This window comes from Odocoileus virginianus, chromosome 15 (assembly GCF_023699985.2).
Source record: "Odocoileus virginianus isolate 20LAN1187 ecotype Illinois chromosome 15, Ovbor_1.2, whole genome shotgun sequence".
Taxonomy (NCBI): domain Eukaryota; kingdom Metazoa; phylum Chordata; class Mammalia; order Artiodactyla; family Cervidae; genus Odocoileus; species Odocoileus virginianus.
Genome location: NC_069688.1, coordinates 8031574 through 8049518, shown reverse-complemented (window position 1 = coordinate 8049518; position 17945 = coordinate 8031574). Strand labels below are relative to the sequence as shown.

The 17945-nt window shown below is 40.4% G+C and overlaps 1 protein-coding gene across 3 annotated transcripts in view; it reads right to left on the bottom strand.

Annotated features, from left to right (window-relative positions):
- The window catches only part of ADCY8 (adenylate cyclase 8), a 229144-nt gene that overhangs the window by 166872 nt on the left and 44327 nt on the right, over positions 1 to 17945 (bottom strand). For all 3 annotated transcript variants that reach the window (XM_020875262.2, XM_020875263.2, XM_020875264.2), the window contains exon 2: positions 12076 to 12225. In XM_020875262.2, the coding sequence (XP_020730921.2) occupies positions 12076 to 12225 (150 nt within the window). The remainder of the gene's footprint in view (positions 1 to 12075; positions 12226 to 17945) is intronic.

Below are 17945 nucleotides of genomic sequence, written 5' to 3'. Positions count from 1 at the left end.
GTCCAAGGGACTCTCAAGAGTCTTCTCCAACACCACAGTTCAAAAGTATCAATTCTTCGGCACTCAGCTTCCTTTATAGTCTAACTCTCACATCCATACATGACCACTGGAAAAACCATAGCTTTGACTAGACGGACCTTTGTTGACAAAGTAATGTCTCTGCTTTTTAATATGCTCTCCAGGTTGGTCATAACTTTCCTTCCAAGGAGTAAGCATCTTTTAATTTCATGGCTGCAGTTACCATCTGCAGTGATTTTCGAGCCCCAAAAAATAAAGTCAGCCACTGTTTCCACTGTTTATCTATTTGCCATGAAGTGATGGGACCAGATGCCATGATCTTAGTTTTCTGAATGTTGAGCTTTAAGCCAACTTTTTCACTCTCCTCTTTCACTTTCATCAAGAGGCTCTTTTGTTCTTCTTCACTTTCTGCCATAAGGGTGGTGTCATCTGCATATCTGAGGTTATTGATATTTCTCCTGGCAATCTTGTTTCCAGCTTGTGCTTCCTCCAGCCCAGCGTTTCTCATGATGCACTCTGCCTATAAGTTAAATAAGCAGGGTAACAATATACAGCCTTGAGGTAGTCCTTTCCCTATTTGGAACCAGTCTGTTGTTCCATGTCCAGTTCTAACTGTTGCTTCCTGACCTGCATACAGATTTCTCAGGAGGCAGGTCAGGTGGTCTGGTACTCCCAACCCTTGAAGAATTTTCCATAGTTTATCGTGATCCACACAGTCAAAGGCTTTGGCATAGTCAATAAAGCAGAAGTAGATATTTTTCTGGAACTCTCTTGCTTTTTCGAAGATTCAGTAGATGTTGGCAATTTGATCTCTGGTTCCTCTGCCTTTTCTAAAACCAGCTTGAACGTCTGGAAGTTCACAGTTCACGTATTGCTAAAGCCTGGCTTGGAGAATTTTCAGCAACACTTTAGTGTGTGAGATGAGTGTAATTGTGCAGTAGTTTGAGCATTGTTTGGGATCACCTTTCTTTGGGATTGGAATGAAAACTGACCTTTTCCAGTCCTGTGGCCACTGCTGAGTTTTCCAAATTTGCTGGCATATTGAGTGCAGTACTTTCACAGCATCATCTTTCAGGATTTGAAATAGCTCAACTGGAATTCTGTCACCTCCACTAGCTTTGTTCGTAGTGATACTTCCTAAGGCCCACTTGACTTAACGTTCCAGGATGTCTGGCTCTGGGTGAGTGATCACACCATCATGATTATCTGGGTTGTGAAGATATCTGGGTCATGGAAATGATTTTACCAGTGAAGAAACTGAGGCTAAGAGAATTTGTTCAAGGCTGGCCTATCTATTAATGCAGGGCATCAAGTCACATATCCTCTTTCTGCTGTATCTCAAAAAATCATGACTGTCAAGGCCAGAGCTCCAAAAAAGGAACAAAATCAAAGGTTGGAGGACATGACATGACAGAGGCAGTATGGCTGGTGGCCCTTGAGCGTCCACACCTACACAAACATAGAAACTGCTTAGGTCAGATGCAGGCACATGGTCTCTATAACCCAGTCTTCAGACCCTTTAACTGGCTAAAGAGTCGAATCATTACTTTTCATTTTGATGTTTAATTCTGAACTCAGGTCAATTTTCTGCTCCCAAGAAGAGCAATTATCAAACATTTCTCATTTACATTTGAAAAGCAAGAAATATCATAACCACCATCAGAGCTTGCATGAAATATACATGCAATACTCATTCATTCATTAGTTCTTTCTTTTATTATTTCAGCAGAGAAATATTGGCAGGTACCCCCTACAATGTAAGTTGTAATTCAAGTGTCTTTAGTTTTCTTAACTTCTCACACTCCAAACATCTCAATCAGTTTCTCCCTATATTTATTCAAAATCAATTCAGTCTCTAGTAGACTGGGGACTTTATTTTCTGTGGAATAGATTAGTTCAATGAATAAAACACATGCTTAAGAAAGAGTAGCAATTATATCAACAACCTTACTATGAATAATAGATTTTACTGGGCACTTATGAACTGTCAAGCTCTGTATATGAATTATTTCATTTGATCCTCACGACTCACAAAGTAGAAATATTTCTTCCTGCTATTACACAGATGTGAAAACTGAGGCACAGAAATGTTACATAGTTGTCCCAAGGTCACAGAGCTAGTAAATGGCAATGCCTGGATGTGAACCTGGGCATGTGGATGTAATTGGGTTTACTCTTTTCATGAGTGCAATGGATCACCTGGGGCTATCTCTCAAGTCACAATCTTTTTCACACTTTGATCTATTGTGGAGTATCATCCACTATCCATTTATGCATTTGACAAGCTGTTATTTAGCAAACGTGCACTAAGGAATGAGTTAGTGGCAGGCATTGTGCTCATGCAGAGCAGTGGATAAGCTTCACTTCTGCCTTCTCCATGCATGCAGTCTAGATGACAGAGAGACCAAAAATGAGTGCAATAAAATATTAATGACATTATGATAAAAGTCAGCACAGGGCACCACCTGTCACCTGCAATATCAGGATAGCAGATGTGAAAAATGAAATGCTTTGAGCTGTTGGAGAGTCAGGAGGTGTAAAGATGAAGTATTTACATCCCTGTGATTAACAAAGGATGAGGCTCCAGCTTGTGAGCTAAACCACAAACTCTTTTGGACAACGGGGTGTGAAGAAAAAACAGTTGATGGAGTGTAGACTTTGATAGGAACACCCCCTGTAGGATGTGAAAACCTCTGCAGAATCTAGCTCCCAACTGACTAGAGGGGAAGGGAAATTATTCTTCGATATTTTTCAACAATATGCTCCTATTTAGGGAAGGGACCTCATGGGAAATGCTCCTTAATTCAATCATGATTTTATTCATTTGATACAATGTTACTTTCTGAATGTCTAATACCAAGTAAGATATTAGGGTGAGGGGTAATGGAACATGAGTTTTCCTGGATCAAGAAGCTTGTAATCCAGTATCAAGATGTAAGACATGTCATATAAGACAAGATGCAAGGTGCCAAACTTACCAAATTCCAGTGTATTCTGAAAAATTGTATCTAAAGATTTTACTTTTATTTCTGGCACTGAACTCAGGGCTTGGTCTACATTTCATAATGTACTAATGTGATTACTATTGTTCACACATTTGTTACCATTATGAAAATTCTGAAGAGGTTTCTGAAAAAAAAGTGATCGAAACGCAAGTGGAATTTTGATTGGATTTTGATAACTGAAGTCCTAAACAGTGAAAGGAAATCAGCCAAGTGTACCGAATAGTCCCTGGATCAAGCTGTGCCTGAAGCCTAATGCTGGTCTGGGAGGAGTGTACACCTTGTAAAATAATCTTTTGCAGTTGTTATTGGTTTCTTACACTCAGTGGGCAGACTGGTATGGAGTTGGGGCTTTTGGAACAGTTAAGAGGAGAAGGGAGAGCACAAAAACCCCATGTGAGAAAAGCAAAGGGAACTGCCCCCAAACCCTACACTAGTCTTGGTCCTCCTGGAGTCCATCATGGGCAGCAGGAGCTCTCACTGAGGTTTCACTGGAAACTCCACTAGTTTCCCTCCACTAGGCACTTTTAGACATTGTCTACCTGCTTTAGACAGTGTTATATAGACAGTGTCTACCTCCACTAGACACTCCACTAGACACTGAATCACTATTTCTCTTCCCTACTTAATTCATTGGATTCCCCCAAGTCTCTCTCTTTATTCCCATTGATCACACTATAGTCTTGGTGAGACACTGGTGCACACACCCCTAGATATTCAGTAACATGAGGCAATGCATTCTCCTTACTGCCAAGGCCAAAATTAGTTGGAGAATCTCCAGTGAGGAAGAGAGGGCAAGAGAGTGAGGGCAGGACCTGGACTGATGCTGGGCTGAGATGGGGAGGATTGAATATGTTAGCTCTTAGCATCACTGTTGCACAAAAGTGTGTTAAAGTTGAATGGTTGGGTGCAGGAGAGAGACAAGGAACAGGGAAGCGCTGGATAAGCCAGGTTGATGAATACAGACTTTTTCCTGACTATGATGGAAAGCGAGTGAAGGGTTTTAAGCATGGGAATGATAGCTTTAGGTTGTTCCAGAGGCTTCCTCTGGAAGAGTCACCACACTGCTACTGTCCTCTGCAGTTTTCTGGTGGTATAGCATCTGGTCATGTGCATAGGATTTGTGTCTAGACAGACTGGGGTTCAAATCCCAGGTCAGCCACTTTATGAATACTATGAACTTCTCCAAACTTCTGTCTACTGGAGATCATTTTAGTACCTACTTCATTGGCAGGTAGTGAGTGTTTAGCACGGAGTCTGGATGACACAATGATTGTGCATGGAGATGGCACGTCCAGGAGACTTCACTAAACACATGGCATAATAGTTGGTGTATGTGCTCTGGAGTAAGACTGTCTAGGTTGCAATACCAGCTCTGCAACTTGTTAGATACTGTGTGTGTGTGTGTGTGTGTGTGTGTGTGTGTGTGTTTGCAGTCACTCTGTCATGCTCAACTCTTTGCAACCCTACGGGTGACAAACCCCGGGGGACTGTAGCCCCCCAGGCTCCTCTCTCCATGGACTCTCCAGGCAAGAATACTGGAGTGAGTGGTCATTCCCTTCTCCAGGGGATCTTCCCAACCCAGGGACTGAACCCGCATCTCCTGCGGCTCTCGGATTCTTTAACACTGAACCACCTGGGAAGCCTGGCTATTATATATAACCTTTCTGTTTATTGGTTTCCTCGTATATAAAATGGAAGTTAAAATACCACCCACCTCATAGAGTTGCTCTGAGGATTATAATAAAGTAGTATATGTAAAGTGTATAGTATAACAATTAGCATATAGTAGATGCTATATATGGGCTGCGTGTGTGTGCTCAGTGGTGTCCAACTCTTTGCGACCCCATGGACTGTAGCTCACCAGGCTCCTCTGTCCATAGGGATTCTCCAGACAAACATACTGGAGTGGGTTGCCATGCCCTCCTCCAGGGGATCTTCCCAATCCAGGGACTGAACCCAGGTCTCCCACACTGCAGACAGATTCTTTACCATCTAAGCCACTAGGGAAGGCCAAGAATACTGGAGAGGGTAGCCTACCCTTTCTCCAGGGGAACTTCCCAACCAGGGTCTCCTGCATTGCAGGCGGATTCTTTACCAGCTGAGCTACCCAGGAAGGCTCATCCTAATGCAGTGTAAATTCATCTTTGATCACATTTGCAAAGGCCCTTCTCCCAAATAAGGAGGTCTTGTCTAGTCCACCTCCCATGTCTGCCTCATCAGTTATGATGTATCTTTACCTAGAGGCAATAGCATGCTTTTCCAAATTTGTTTCTGTCAGCTGTATTTGCAATTGCTAAAAACTGTAATTAAATATAGCACAAACAACAGAATATGAATATAAAAAGAAAGTAAGCTTTTGTTTCTGTGAAAAGTTGAATGCTTCAGAATTCCTCAGTGCCCTTCTTAAAAATGCTTTTGAATTAGGTGTGGGTATGAAATTTGCAAAAGACTGGAAATAAAGAAAATTTGAGAATGGTTCTGTCCTCAAGATTGCTCTAAAAATATTTTTTAATTATTTGCTCTCTTTTATTGTTAATACATTTTGAGTGCAGTTTGTATAAAATAGAGGGTATAGAATTCCTGTCAGTGGACATATACTCACATCCAGATGAAATAAACTATTTTAGGCATGGATCTTTATTTTTCTAAAATATATAATTCCCCTCATCTAGTCTACTACTATGTTTGAAAAGTGCCTTTAACTATAACCAGGCTAAAAAATCCTACCTTCCTTGCAGCATAGTACAATTAGGTTGTGTGAAGTCGCCAATTCCAATTTTCTTTAGCCAAAATTCCCCCAACAGATTTATGAGATAAAAGGACCCCACAAGGCTGTTGGCCTGCTCTTCAGCCCCTCCTGGCTAGATCAGAGGTGTCGAGGGCAAGGATGGTGAGGGATTTCTTCTTTGTGAACTGCCTCTGGAAATGTTAATTGTATGCAAATTAGTGCAGGATTATGGCCTCTCTTTGAATCAGGGGAGCTATTTAAAATCTGTACCTACACAGGGATGACAGATAGAACACACACAAGAGGAAACACTGTAGGTACTACGATCAGAGTGTGCTCTGCTCAAAATAGGTCCAGGTGGTCCTATAGGTTCAAGGACCAACTATGATGCCCAACTGCCATCTCTATCACTTGATTTCTTCACAGCAACCTTGAGATAACAGGGACTATCATTTTTGACAGATAAAGGATCCAACATTTGGAGAGTTTAAGTGGTGCCCTCAAGGTCACCCAGGCATAGAGTTGGAAAATGTGAAAGTGAAGTCACTCAGTGGTGTCTGACTCTTTGCGACCCCATGGACTGCAGCCTACCAGGCTCCCTGGTCCATGAGATTTTCCAGGCAAGAGTACTGGAGTTGGAATTAGCAATCAAATCCAGGTTTGTTCTTCTTCAAAGCTTTTCCTCTTTTTGCTGCGCCAGAAGATCCAAATAATGTGCTAGAAAGATGGCAAAGAACCAGGCAGACAGGTGGTTGCCAGAGGTGCAAGGGGGTAAACATAAGACCCTTGAGTGAAGTCAGCTGTTACAGGAGGGTCAAAGTTCATGAACATTTTGCGCTTCTGCTCACTGCGCAAAATCTTACTGACAGAGGCAATCACGGTGCTGACCCCAATACTGGGCAGAGTGGCAAGAACTCATGTTAAAAAAAAATATCTAAGTGCCAAGGAGGAAGTAGTTCATGACTGCAAACAGTAAAGGAGGCTTTCTAAAGGAAAGACATCTCAGCATCGGTTTGAGGCGTTGGTGAGACTTTCACAAAAATAGCCCTAACATTTGTAGAGTTCTTTACAGTTGAAATAACGCTTTTTCAGGCATTATGTTATTTGTCTCTGGGAAAACACCCTGTGGGTTAGAGTAGGCATTATCATTTCTAATTGAGAGATGAGGAAATTTATGCACATGGTATTCTCTAGGCAAGAATACTGGAGTGGGTTGCCATGTCCTCCTCCGGGAGATCTTCCTGACTCAGGGACTGAACCTGCATCTCTTATGTCTCCTGCAGGCGGGTTCTTTAACACTAGCACCACCTGGGAAGCCCAGGATAGCACATGGGTGGTCTTAATGTAAGAGCTGGGGAAGAGCATAAAGGGTTTTTCTGGAGCGTAATAAGAGTCCTCTAACTGGAGAAAAAAACAAAAAAACACATGTTCTGAGATTCCAGGTCCATTTTGAGTCTTCCCTGAATGAATGGGAGAATGTCAAGGCTCTGCCTTACTAGTTAGCAGTTCTCTACAGTTTCAAAAATACTCTCCTAGATCCCAGTGGGCACCAACATGCACCCAAACAACCAACTCAAAACTCAATAAGAAACCCAAATTTCTCACCCAATCTATCATCCAAACCATTCGCTTATACCAATATTATCTAACAAAGATGTTTCAGTTAAACAGAATTGTTTTAATACAGCTAAAACATCTGCTGCATTTTATAATAACCTCCCTGCTGTTGCAACATATGGCAGCATCAGACTACTTTATTCCAGGGCCCTCAGAGCTTCTGAGACACCTCAAAATGCCATATCATCATAAGTAGGTTTATGCAACTCTCAAAGGTGAAAGAAAAACAATTAATTCATTTTAATATTTAAAATAAACATGGGCCATTTGGATCATTTGGGAAGAGAGGGGGGGATTACAAAAATTATAATAATTAGAATCTTACTCCCCAAAGAGAGATTTCCTAAAATGTAGCTTCCAGATGGAAAATTCTGCATCAGGTCTGAACAAGACACGTTCTCAGCTTGCGCTAGTGTCTTCTGAATTGGAAAAGAGTCCTCCTCCTACTTGACCACCTGATGTGAAAAGCCAACTCACTGGAAAAGACCCTGATGCTGGGAAAGATTGATGGCAGGAGGAGAAGGGAGCGGCCCAGGATGAGATGGTTGGATAGAACCACCGACTCAATAGGCATGAATTTGAGCAAACTTCAGGAGATAGTGGAGGACAGAGGAGACTGATGTCCTGTGTCCTCCACTATCTCCAGGAGTTTGCTCAAATTCATGCCTATTGAGTCTCAAAGAGTCGGACAAGACTTAGTGACTGAACAACAACCACAACCTCTTCCTACCGAGTTTTGAATGGGGGTCACAATGAGCACTGTCCCTTTACTTGTATACAGCAGAATTATGACAGTGTGACTCTCATGTAGGCAGAAGTGAAGCCAGGAGCGGAAGTGAGAGCTCAGTAAAACTCAGTGAGATAGACATGAATCAGAAGATCTTATCTCCCGGCCATCGTGCTGGATAAATGCCAGAGAATCAGATGAATGATTCTTTAATGATTCTTTAATCAGTTCTTACTGGCCATGGAAAGAAAGAAATGGAGACTTGTAAATGTTACAGAGTGTGAGAGATTCTATGAGAGAGTTGACTTTAAGACATGTTGGAGGCACAAGGGGAGCATTTCACCTCAACCTAGGGAGGTGAAAGCAAGCTTCACGGAAGGAGTGATGCTGAAACATAATATTCAGGGTAGAGACGTTACACTGAAATTAGCGAAAGGAAGGTGGGCTTCCCGGGCTGAAAGAACCAAATCATGTAGAGTAGGGAAACAGCCGTTCAGGGAGCTGATGGCCACTTGGCTTCAGGTGTGAGGCGAGGAGGTGGAGAAGAATCCAAGGAGAAAGGAAAGGGGTTAGATCTTGGAGGAACCATGGGGCCACGCATGGGGGTCTGGGTTTCATCTTGCGGGGAATGCTACCACTGAAGTGTTTTCCTGCAGAGAAGGGTGACATCAATGTCATTATCATTACAGCATTCTCCGTAATAGGCCTTGAGTGCATCCTCTGCCTTGGACTGAGAACTGTTCCTCCTTCATCTCACCACAACCCTGGAGAAAGGTAGAATCATTATGACCATCTTGAACCAGGGAAGTTGCTCAGTCATGCCCAAATCCTTGTGATCCCATGGACTGTAGCCTACCAGGCTCATCCATCCATGGAATTTTCATCTTACATGGAATGACCATCTTACACCCACAAAAATCAAGGTCTTTAGAGGAGGGGAGTTTGTCTGATTTCCCACAATCAGGACACAGGAAGTAGGACTGGAATCCAGATCTTTCAGACATTGACAACTGTGCTTTTGAACCCTATAGTGTGCTGGTCCTGAACTAGACTGGGCTTCAGGGATGGAGAACAGCTTAGAGAAGGAAAAGCTGGAGCCCAAGAGACCAGACAGGTAAGCGATGCTTAGTATGCCCTGTATTTGTTACAACTAATGACAAAAATTGTTAAAAAAAAAAAAAAAAAGACAAAGTCCTGTCACCCAGAAAACAGAGCCAATATGAGCTCAACTTCTTGAAGCCAATCATCTAAAATAAGAATGTCAACATTTGGGCCCATTCAGTAGTTTCTTCCTGCTATTGTGCCAGGTACTATGGAAAGGAAGAGGGGTGCTATAAAGCTGAGAACCAACATCAAGGAACTTTGTTAAAAACCTAGTTTAGAAGAGACCTTGAGAAAGAGTTTTAGCATTTTGCTGGTTTCTTCTGCCTGCTTGCTCTTGACCTTCAGAACAATGGCTGCAACCTCAGGTTATCCAAGGAAAAAGCCTGATTTTCAGGACTCTGAGTCTAGAGGCTCAGAGCTCTTTCAAGTTCACCAAGATAGGAAGAAGGTAAGCAAGCATTTCAAATTCTGGGCCATCTCATTTGAAAGCCTTGCCTCCTCTGCCCATCTACCATTGAGGAAGTTTTCAGGGATAAAGGAAACCTGAGTGAGAGATCAATATCAGTGGAAAGAAACTTTAGCATTGAATGATTCAGAGCCAGTTAGCTTAGATACCACCATGCTGAGGGCAGCGGGTGGAGTGGGGTGAGGGGTGGAGGGGGGTGGGGTGGAGGGTGGGAGGTGGGGGGAGAAGGGGATGGTCAATATACCAGAAATACTTTATCAGAATTGCATACACAGAACTGTAACAAACTCAGAGCATATTTTACTTAATCCTCAGAACAAAGAACCTTCCACCAAAAGAGCTTCTTCTCATGCTTCATCATAAAATAATGAAGCTGACTTACAGTTTTCTATTGTTTCATATGTGTCCTCTTATTGGAAGCAGAGACAATGCTGAAGAAAAGATATTGGACCAAATAAGGAGGAGGAACCTAAGATCGAGAGTTAAGTGGTTAAGGCGGCCAACTAGGAGGTGATATGGCCGAGGTATGAATTCTATGGGACTCTCTTGGTCCCTTAGATGATAAAGAATCTGCCTGCAATGCAGGAGACCTGAGTTCTATCCCTGGATCAGGAAGATCCCCTAGAGAAGGGAATGGCTACCCACCCCAGTATTCTAGTGAACTTTTCACTGCATTTGATTTGTCACTTGTTCTCACCTTTGGGTATTATTTTCTTCCTCCTATTATCAACTTAAGAAAAAATAAAGATTAGAGAGGATGGAGGAAGGTCTGTGCATCATGTCAGATTGTTATATCACAGTGACTCAAAGACAATGAACTTGAAGAATGGGAAAAGAAGAAAAGTCTTATGAGTACAATAAAGCAATCATTTTTGATGTCTCCAATATTTCATAAACATTGAATAAAAGACTGAGTTTCCCAGACAACTTATCCACAGTTGCAGTTCTGGCTGTGATAGTGCATCGAGAACAGTTGATAAATCATTAATCTGCAGCACTGTCTGAATTGGCATAGATCCCATGGAAAGAGTGATGTGCCAGTCTAGCAACTGCTCTGTTTTACAGGGCAACATAATGTATATGTGTGTATATAACCTGGGAGATATCGTGTTTATTGCACAAAGTGATTTCTTCCTTAAAGCAATTTTTCTAAATTATTTTACAGTGATGCTCAGGGCGACTAAAATAAATCTGTTATGAGGTTCCATAGTTGTTTTAGACATCAACTTAGAATTGTCCTAATTCTAAATCCTATGAAATCCATGTAGAAGCTGGAAATTCAATAATTTTTCTGTGCCCCTGGCAATAACATATAGCACTGGGAGTTGCATTTTGTCAGATTGCACCTTATCTGTCAGCCTCATCCATTATCAAACAGACCTGGCTTTGCTTACTTCAAAGATCCATGTTTTACTGATGATTTAATGAGATTAAGATAAAATATGTTCCATTTTTGAAGCTATTTTCTTTATAATTTCCCAAACCAGTATTGCACAAAGCTTAAAATAACAAGCATGTATCCACAGATGTAGCTTTTAAAAACAAAGCCTTGTAAGGTAGAACTAATATATCTATTGAGCCTAGGAGTCCCAAGAGTATATAAACAGTCTGAGCATAAAATATGTTCATTCTATAACCAACTTTAACATATTCCTGTTATTTCTATTTGAACATTACTTTCAGAGGCAGAGATATGCATTAATTCTTATATATGAAAAATTAAAATAGAAGAAAATATTTTTTAAAAGCTAATTTTATCTTTGAGAAACATATCATTTGAGGTCAAAACTATTTTTTAAATCCTTATAACACCCACCTAAACAAGATGTCCAAGGAATTCCTTTATTTTAACCTCTTCCAGCTAAAACTCATGGTCTCCACTTTGGACCAAGCTGCTTTTCCTATTGCATCCCCTATCTTGGGACTGGTATCATGTTCCATAAAATTTATTGTGTTCAATGATCTCTTCTGAAAATCAGGATGAGTTATTAGGAACTACACATGTACAAGATTTTTCCCTGAGCTTCCTATAATTTGAATTGCTATGTAGTGAAAATTTTATTTGAAATAACAATTTATAGTTTGAGAAAAGAAGAATTAAAGATGAGAATACGAATGGTTTTCAGAAACCATAGCGTTTTCCATAAACACAGATATCAGTGAAAAGCGTCAGGAAACCACTTTATATTTAGACTCATTTTATTTCTTATGGGGAACAATTGAGTGTGGAAACTAAGACCAATTCATTTTGACCTAAGAGTCTAACATACCTATTTCAGCCTCTGTAATCCCATGACACAGACTCTGAGACAGCACTTGCAAGGCAGCATGTGTTTGGGGAGACAAAATCTCTATGGAATTCAGAGACTGGCTAAGTGATCACCAAGCACAAGGTCTTTTCGGTTGGTACCTGTCTTTGGTTTTCCGTCTCCAGGCGCAGCCTGGCCTCCACACACCTCCGTGTCTCCAGGAAGGCTTGGCGCTGGGCCCGGTCTGACAGGTAACTGATGAAGATTCCAGCTGTGTTCATACACATGAATAACACTGCCTGGGCCACAACCTAGAACAGAATCACAAACATAGCCTGGTCATAGGGATAAAAGAAGAGCTGCCTCCAGGCAAAGAGAATAAGTAAATAAACAAAAACTTCCAAGGTGGGGCTTCCCCGGTGGCTCAGTGGTGAAGAATCCACCTGCCAACGCTGGAGACAAGGGTTTGACCCCTGGGTCGGGAATATCCCACATGCCTCGGGGCAATGAAGCCTGTGGGCCACAACTATTGAACCTGTGCCCTAGGGCCGGGGAGCTGCAACTACTGAAGCCTGTGTGTCTAGAGCCTGTGCTCTGCACCCAGAGAAGCCACTGCAACGAGAAACCCACACACTGCAATGAAGAGCAGCCCCGGCTCACAGCGACTATTAGAAAACCCAGGCAGCAACGAAGACCCAGGACAGCCAAAAATACATAAATATGTATTTAAAAAAATTTCCAAGGTAAATCTTAAGGTAACAATCCAAATGTTTAGTAGCAGTTGAATAGAACCATGCCCCTCATTCAGTTCTCAGGTCAACTTATTCCTACAGGCCTTCTTCAATCACCCCATCCAGACTAAAGCTTCTCCCTCCCTAAATCCAGATTTGAACTCAAATTTGAAACCTCAAGCAAAGCTTCCTTCCTCACTCTATCTCACTTATCCCTTCACTAGCTGAAATTTTTAATTTTTAAAAGGGTTGGGGAAGCAGGTGAAAAGATGAGAAAGATTAATAAGAAACAGGAAGCATGTTAGTTGAATGGTACTATGGTACCCAGGTTGACTTTGGTACCCAAGTTTTCTCGGGGGAGCATCCAAGTCCTGATGTTCCTAACTCAAGAGAAAATATCACATTTGTCTACTGCTTTCTATTTCCATTGCCATTACCCATCTCCCAGGTGCCAAAGTCTCTTTAACTCTTAAGTTAAACTTTGTATTTTCACATTTGAAATTGAAAGTGTTAGTCACTCAGTCATGCCTGACTCTTTGGGACTCACTCCATGGGCTATAGTCTGCCAGGTTGCTCTGTCCATGGAATTCTCCAGGCTGGAATACTGGAGTGGGTTGACATTTCCTTCTCCAGGGAAATTTCCAGACCCAAGGATTGAACCCGGGTTTCCTGCATTACAGGCAGACTCTTTACCATTTGAACCACCTAGGAAGCACATTTGCCCCGTTCCAAACTTCTCTCTGGTGAAGAAAAGCAGGAGATTCTGGAAAGGAGTCAATACATGGAAGAAAAAAACCAGCACAGTATGGCTTTCTTGATTTTTATGGCTTTAGATTGAGGGAAGATAATGTAAGGTACAGTTTGAGGGTGAAAAATTGCAATGGGGAAACCCAGTTGGTCTGAAGAAGCAAAAGAATAAGGTTCAGTACCTATGGCTGATTCACACTGATGGCTGGCAGAAACCAACACAATATTATAAAATCATTATCCTACAATTAAAAATCAATGAATAAAGAATAGTAAGGTTCAGAACAACCGTAGTTGCTGGAAAGTGATGGGAAAAGCCAACAAAGAAGAGAACCAATGAGGAAGAACATTAAATTCCTATATAAACTCTTTTCTGACCCACATATGCACAGGGCAAACAGCAAATGATCGAGTTAATGGTAAAAGAATTGAACTGAGATTTGAATTGCCGTAAATAAATAAAATTTTAAGAAAGAATACATAAAATATTCCTAAAGGAAACAGCATGGGAGACTTGCAGTACCAGGTAACAGAACTGTTATAACACCGTAATAATTAAGACATCCTGGTATTTACAGGGGGATACAGAAACTGACCAGTGGATGTGAATGGAGAGCCCAGAAACATAAACACACAAACTTGATAATAATGCATTGTAGTTCTAAGGAGAAAATAAGGCCTTTTCAACAAAGGGTATTAGAACAATTTGTTATTCACTTGGAAAATAAAGTAAAAGTAAATTCCTGCCTAATCCAATATATAGGAATACATTGCAAGTGGATTAACGTCTTAAATATGAAAGGTACAAATATTTTACTATTTTGACAAATTTTTAAAATTAAATGCAAAGAATACAAACCATAAAAATAGATTGATACATTTGACAAAATTAAAATTAAGCATTTATATTCATTGAAAGACAGCTTTAATTAAATGGAAAACACTATAAGTAGAGATATTTGCAACACTTATAACTGGTAAAAATTAATTTAAGCTCACATAAAGAACTTGTATAAATCTATAAAAATAAAAGCAATCTTATAGGACATAAAGGAAAAAGAGAAGTGGGGTATTTCAAAGACAAGAGAATATCAACATGAAAATAAGTGTAACAATCTAGGAACTATAAGTTAAAAATCCACACCCATTCTACATCTACCAGGCTGGCACCAAAAAGGAAAAAAAAAATAGTGGGTCATCATCAAGTTGGTAAGGATGCTATTGGCAGTGTGAACTGACATTGCTAATTGGACTTTGCACACTAATCTTGAATTTGCACATCACTAGAGCTGAATCTTTCCCCTTCATACCCAGAGCCATCTTTGCACAAACAGCCCAGGGAACATGCCCAAGAATGTTGAGAACAGCATTTTCTACAAGGGCTTGAAAGTGGAAATAATCTGAATGTCCACCAACAGTAGAATGGATATTTTAGGATGTATTAAAATACTTAAATACCACTCAGTGGTGTTGATAAATCTAACTACTATTGTATGAATCAAAAATGTTTGTAGAGACTTCCCTGGCGGTCCACTGGTTAAGAATCTGCACTTCCATTGCAGGGGACACAGATTTGGTCCCTGGTCAGGAAACTAAAATCCTGCATGCTGTGTGATGCAGCCAAAGAATATATAAATAAAAATAAGTTTAATTAAGCATCTTAAAAAAGTAGGATTGCCCTACGACTCTTTATCCCTGCACACTGTGCACTTATCACAATTTATATTTATTTGCAAGCTTGGTTGTCTGGTACCTATTTTATCACATTGGATTATTACTTCTGATGTTATAGGATAATGTTTGTTTTACTGTGTACTGATACCTAGTACCTAGCATAGTGGTTGTTAAGTGCTTAAGCACAGTGCCTGTTAAGTGCTTAAGCACAGTGCCTGTTAACTGGCACCTAATATGTGTGGGATATTTGCTGAATGAGTAAATGAATGTATGAATAGCTCTCCTCTGTACTACTCATGATGGACTAATGATCTTAAAATATCAATAATAATGTAAAGTACCCCCCAAAAAAATCTTTGACAAAATTAAAAAATATGTGGGAACTGGAAAAAACCTAAAGTACATGACTTTACAAGAGATAAAGGAGGGGGAAGCATTTCTGATAAAGGGATGCTAGCTATTAACTATGTAAATAAACTACTCAAATTTCTTTATGGCTTTAATATTATTTGCAATCAAAATCCCAAGTGGAATTTTCATTTGGAGCTTGGAAGATGACTTAAAAGTATATCTGAAAGAATGTATGAGTCAGAATACTGGAGACATTTTTACGAACGTGATTACAGAGGGTCACTGCACAGCCAGAAGATAATATATACCATTAGGCAACAATAATTAAAACTCTGACAATAGTGAAAACCTCAACTGAAAAATGAGTGACATAAGATATAAAACATAATGAGTTTGTATACAGTACATTACAGATCAATGATTCAGTGGAAAAATAATTGTCAGTAGCAGGATAATTTTTCATCTATTGAAAAAATGGATGATAGCCACCTCATAACATATGTCAAAATAAATGCCAACAAAATAAAGATGTAAATGTGGAAAAGAGACTACCCAAAAAGGAAAATAAAAGAGAATATTGCTTTAATCTAAGCAGAAAAGCATGAGTTAAGTCTCAAACATAAGTAGGTTTTTTATAAAAAATGAAATTATTCTGACATATTGCTGGTGTGGGTGGTAAAGTTTATTCATTTCTTTCCACCCAGTGACCCAACTTCTAGTTATCTATCTTAAAGAAACAATCATATATAGGATCAGAAGTTTCTGTTAAGGGATGTCATTTATTAATGAAAACAAAAAAAAAAGGAAATTGTGTATTTTAGGAGTAGGGAAAATGGCTGAATGACTAAGGCATGCATATATGAGGGAATATAAAGTCGCATTAAAACATTTAATGACATGAGCAAACATGTAAGGTACATTAAGATATAATATTAAAACTGTATTACACCACTAACCTATAAATTCAATGTGATCCTAATGCACAGTACAAAAGAAAAAAATATATATATATACTTGCATGTATATGTCCCTGTATGTGTATAAGCATGTGTGTATGTTAAAATAGGAGGAATAGGTTATTCAGACAAAGGCACTTGTGATGATAAAACAAGGTAGTAAAAACAGGAAAAAAACAACAAAAACATGAGGTATCAAGATTGAGAAGAATTACACCCAAAAAGGTGAGCCTAGCATTTGGGGCTTCTTTCTTCCTAAGGGCATCTGCAAATTTCAAAGGAGGCGTCTGAGAGCTTCAGAAGCAGAGCTGAGTGTTCAAGACTCAGGAACCTGGGGAACAAAAGCTGAGAGGAAGCAAAGGTGGAGATGCTGGAGGAGAAGAGAATCCCCAAACAACTTGTATACGGACTTGATCCTTGATCAGTAGTTGACTTCCCAAATATCTACTGTTGCATTTTAGTATCAAATAAGTATCTAACAATACTTAAAATGTTGGATTATTTTTTAAAGCAAATTTTATGTAGGTGCTATTCCATTGTAGAAGCTGCAGATCTGTGTTTCCATGAAAGGAAGGGGTATATATTGCTATGATGCCTCAGGTTGGTTATCTTGTACAATCCCTCCAACCTACAGCTCTCTCTAGATCCCTGTAAGCCGCACTTGTAAGCCCCTTCTGCCCCAGAGCCGACATACTGAATGTGAGATGCTTAAGAAACATCTGTTGATCAATGCTTTATTTTTCTACCCTTGCATATCTGTAAACTGATATTGAGAAGTCTTCCTAACCCTTCACTACTAAATAATTTATTTATTCAAAATTATTTATGGAGCAAGTTCTGTGTGTCAGGTACAGTTTTGTAAGCTGGCGTGTGCAAACCAGACAAAGCTGAGCTCTCATTCTAGTGGTAGGAAACAGGTAATAAGCAAATAAACCAAGGAAGAGTTAACACATAGGGGCTTCCCTGTTGTCTCAGTGGTAAGGAATCCGCCTGCAATGCAGGAGACGTAGGTGACATAGTTTTGATCCCAGGTCAGGAAGATCACCTGGAGGAGGAAATGGCAGCCCACTCCAGTATTCTTGCCTGGAAAATCCCATGGACAGAGGAGCCTGGTGGGCTACAGTCTGTGGGGTTGCAAGGAGTCAGACATGACTGAACACGTCAAGCACATCATTTAACACATGGTGATGCTGTGTGTGAGATAAATGCTAAGAAGAAAAATACAGCAGCATAAGGAGGATAGACAGTGATGGAGTAAGGTTGGGACTGCTCATTTAAACGGAGTTCAGAGAAAACCCTCTGATAAGAGATATTTGAGCAAGATCTAAAAAAATGAAGAGAGTCATGGGATGTTTGGGAAGAGCGGTTCAGGAGGAGGAAACAGAAAGCACAAAGGCTCTGAGGTGGAGAAGCAAGAAGCCCGCTCAAACCCCCTGTGAAGTCCACCATGGCTGGACACAGAGCGGGGCAGGAGGATGGAGGAGCTTTTAGGAGACGAACCCTGAAAGGTAACAAAGCGTCAGACTGTGCATGGTCTTGCACATGATAAGAATACTGACTTTAGGGACCTCC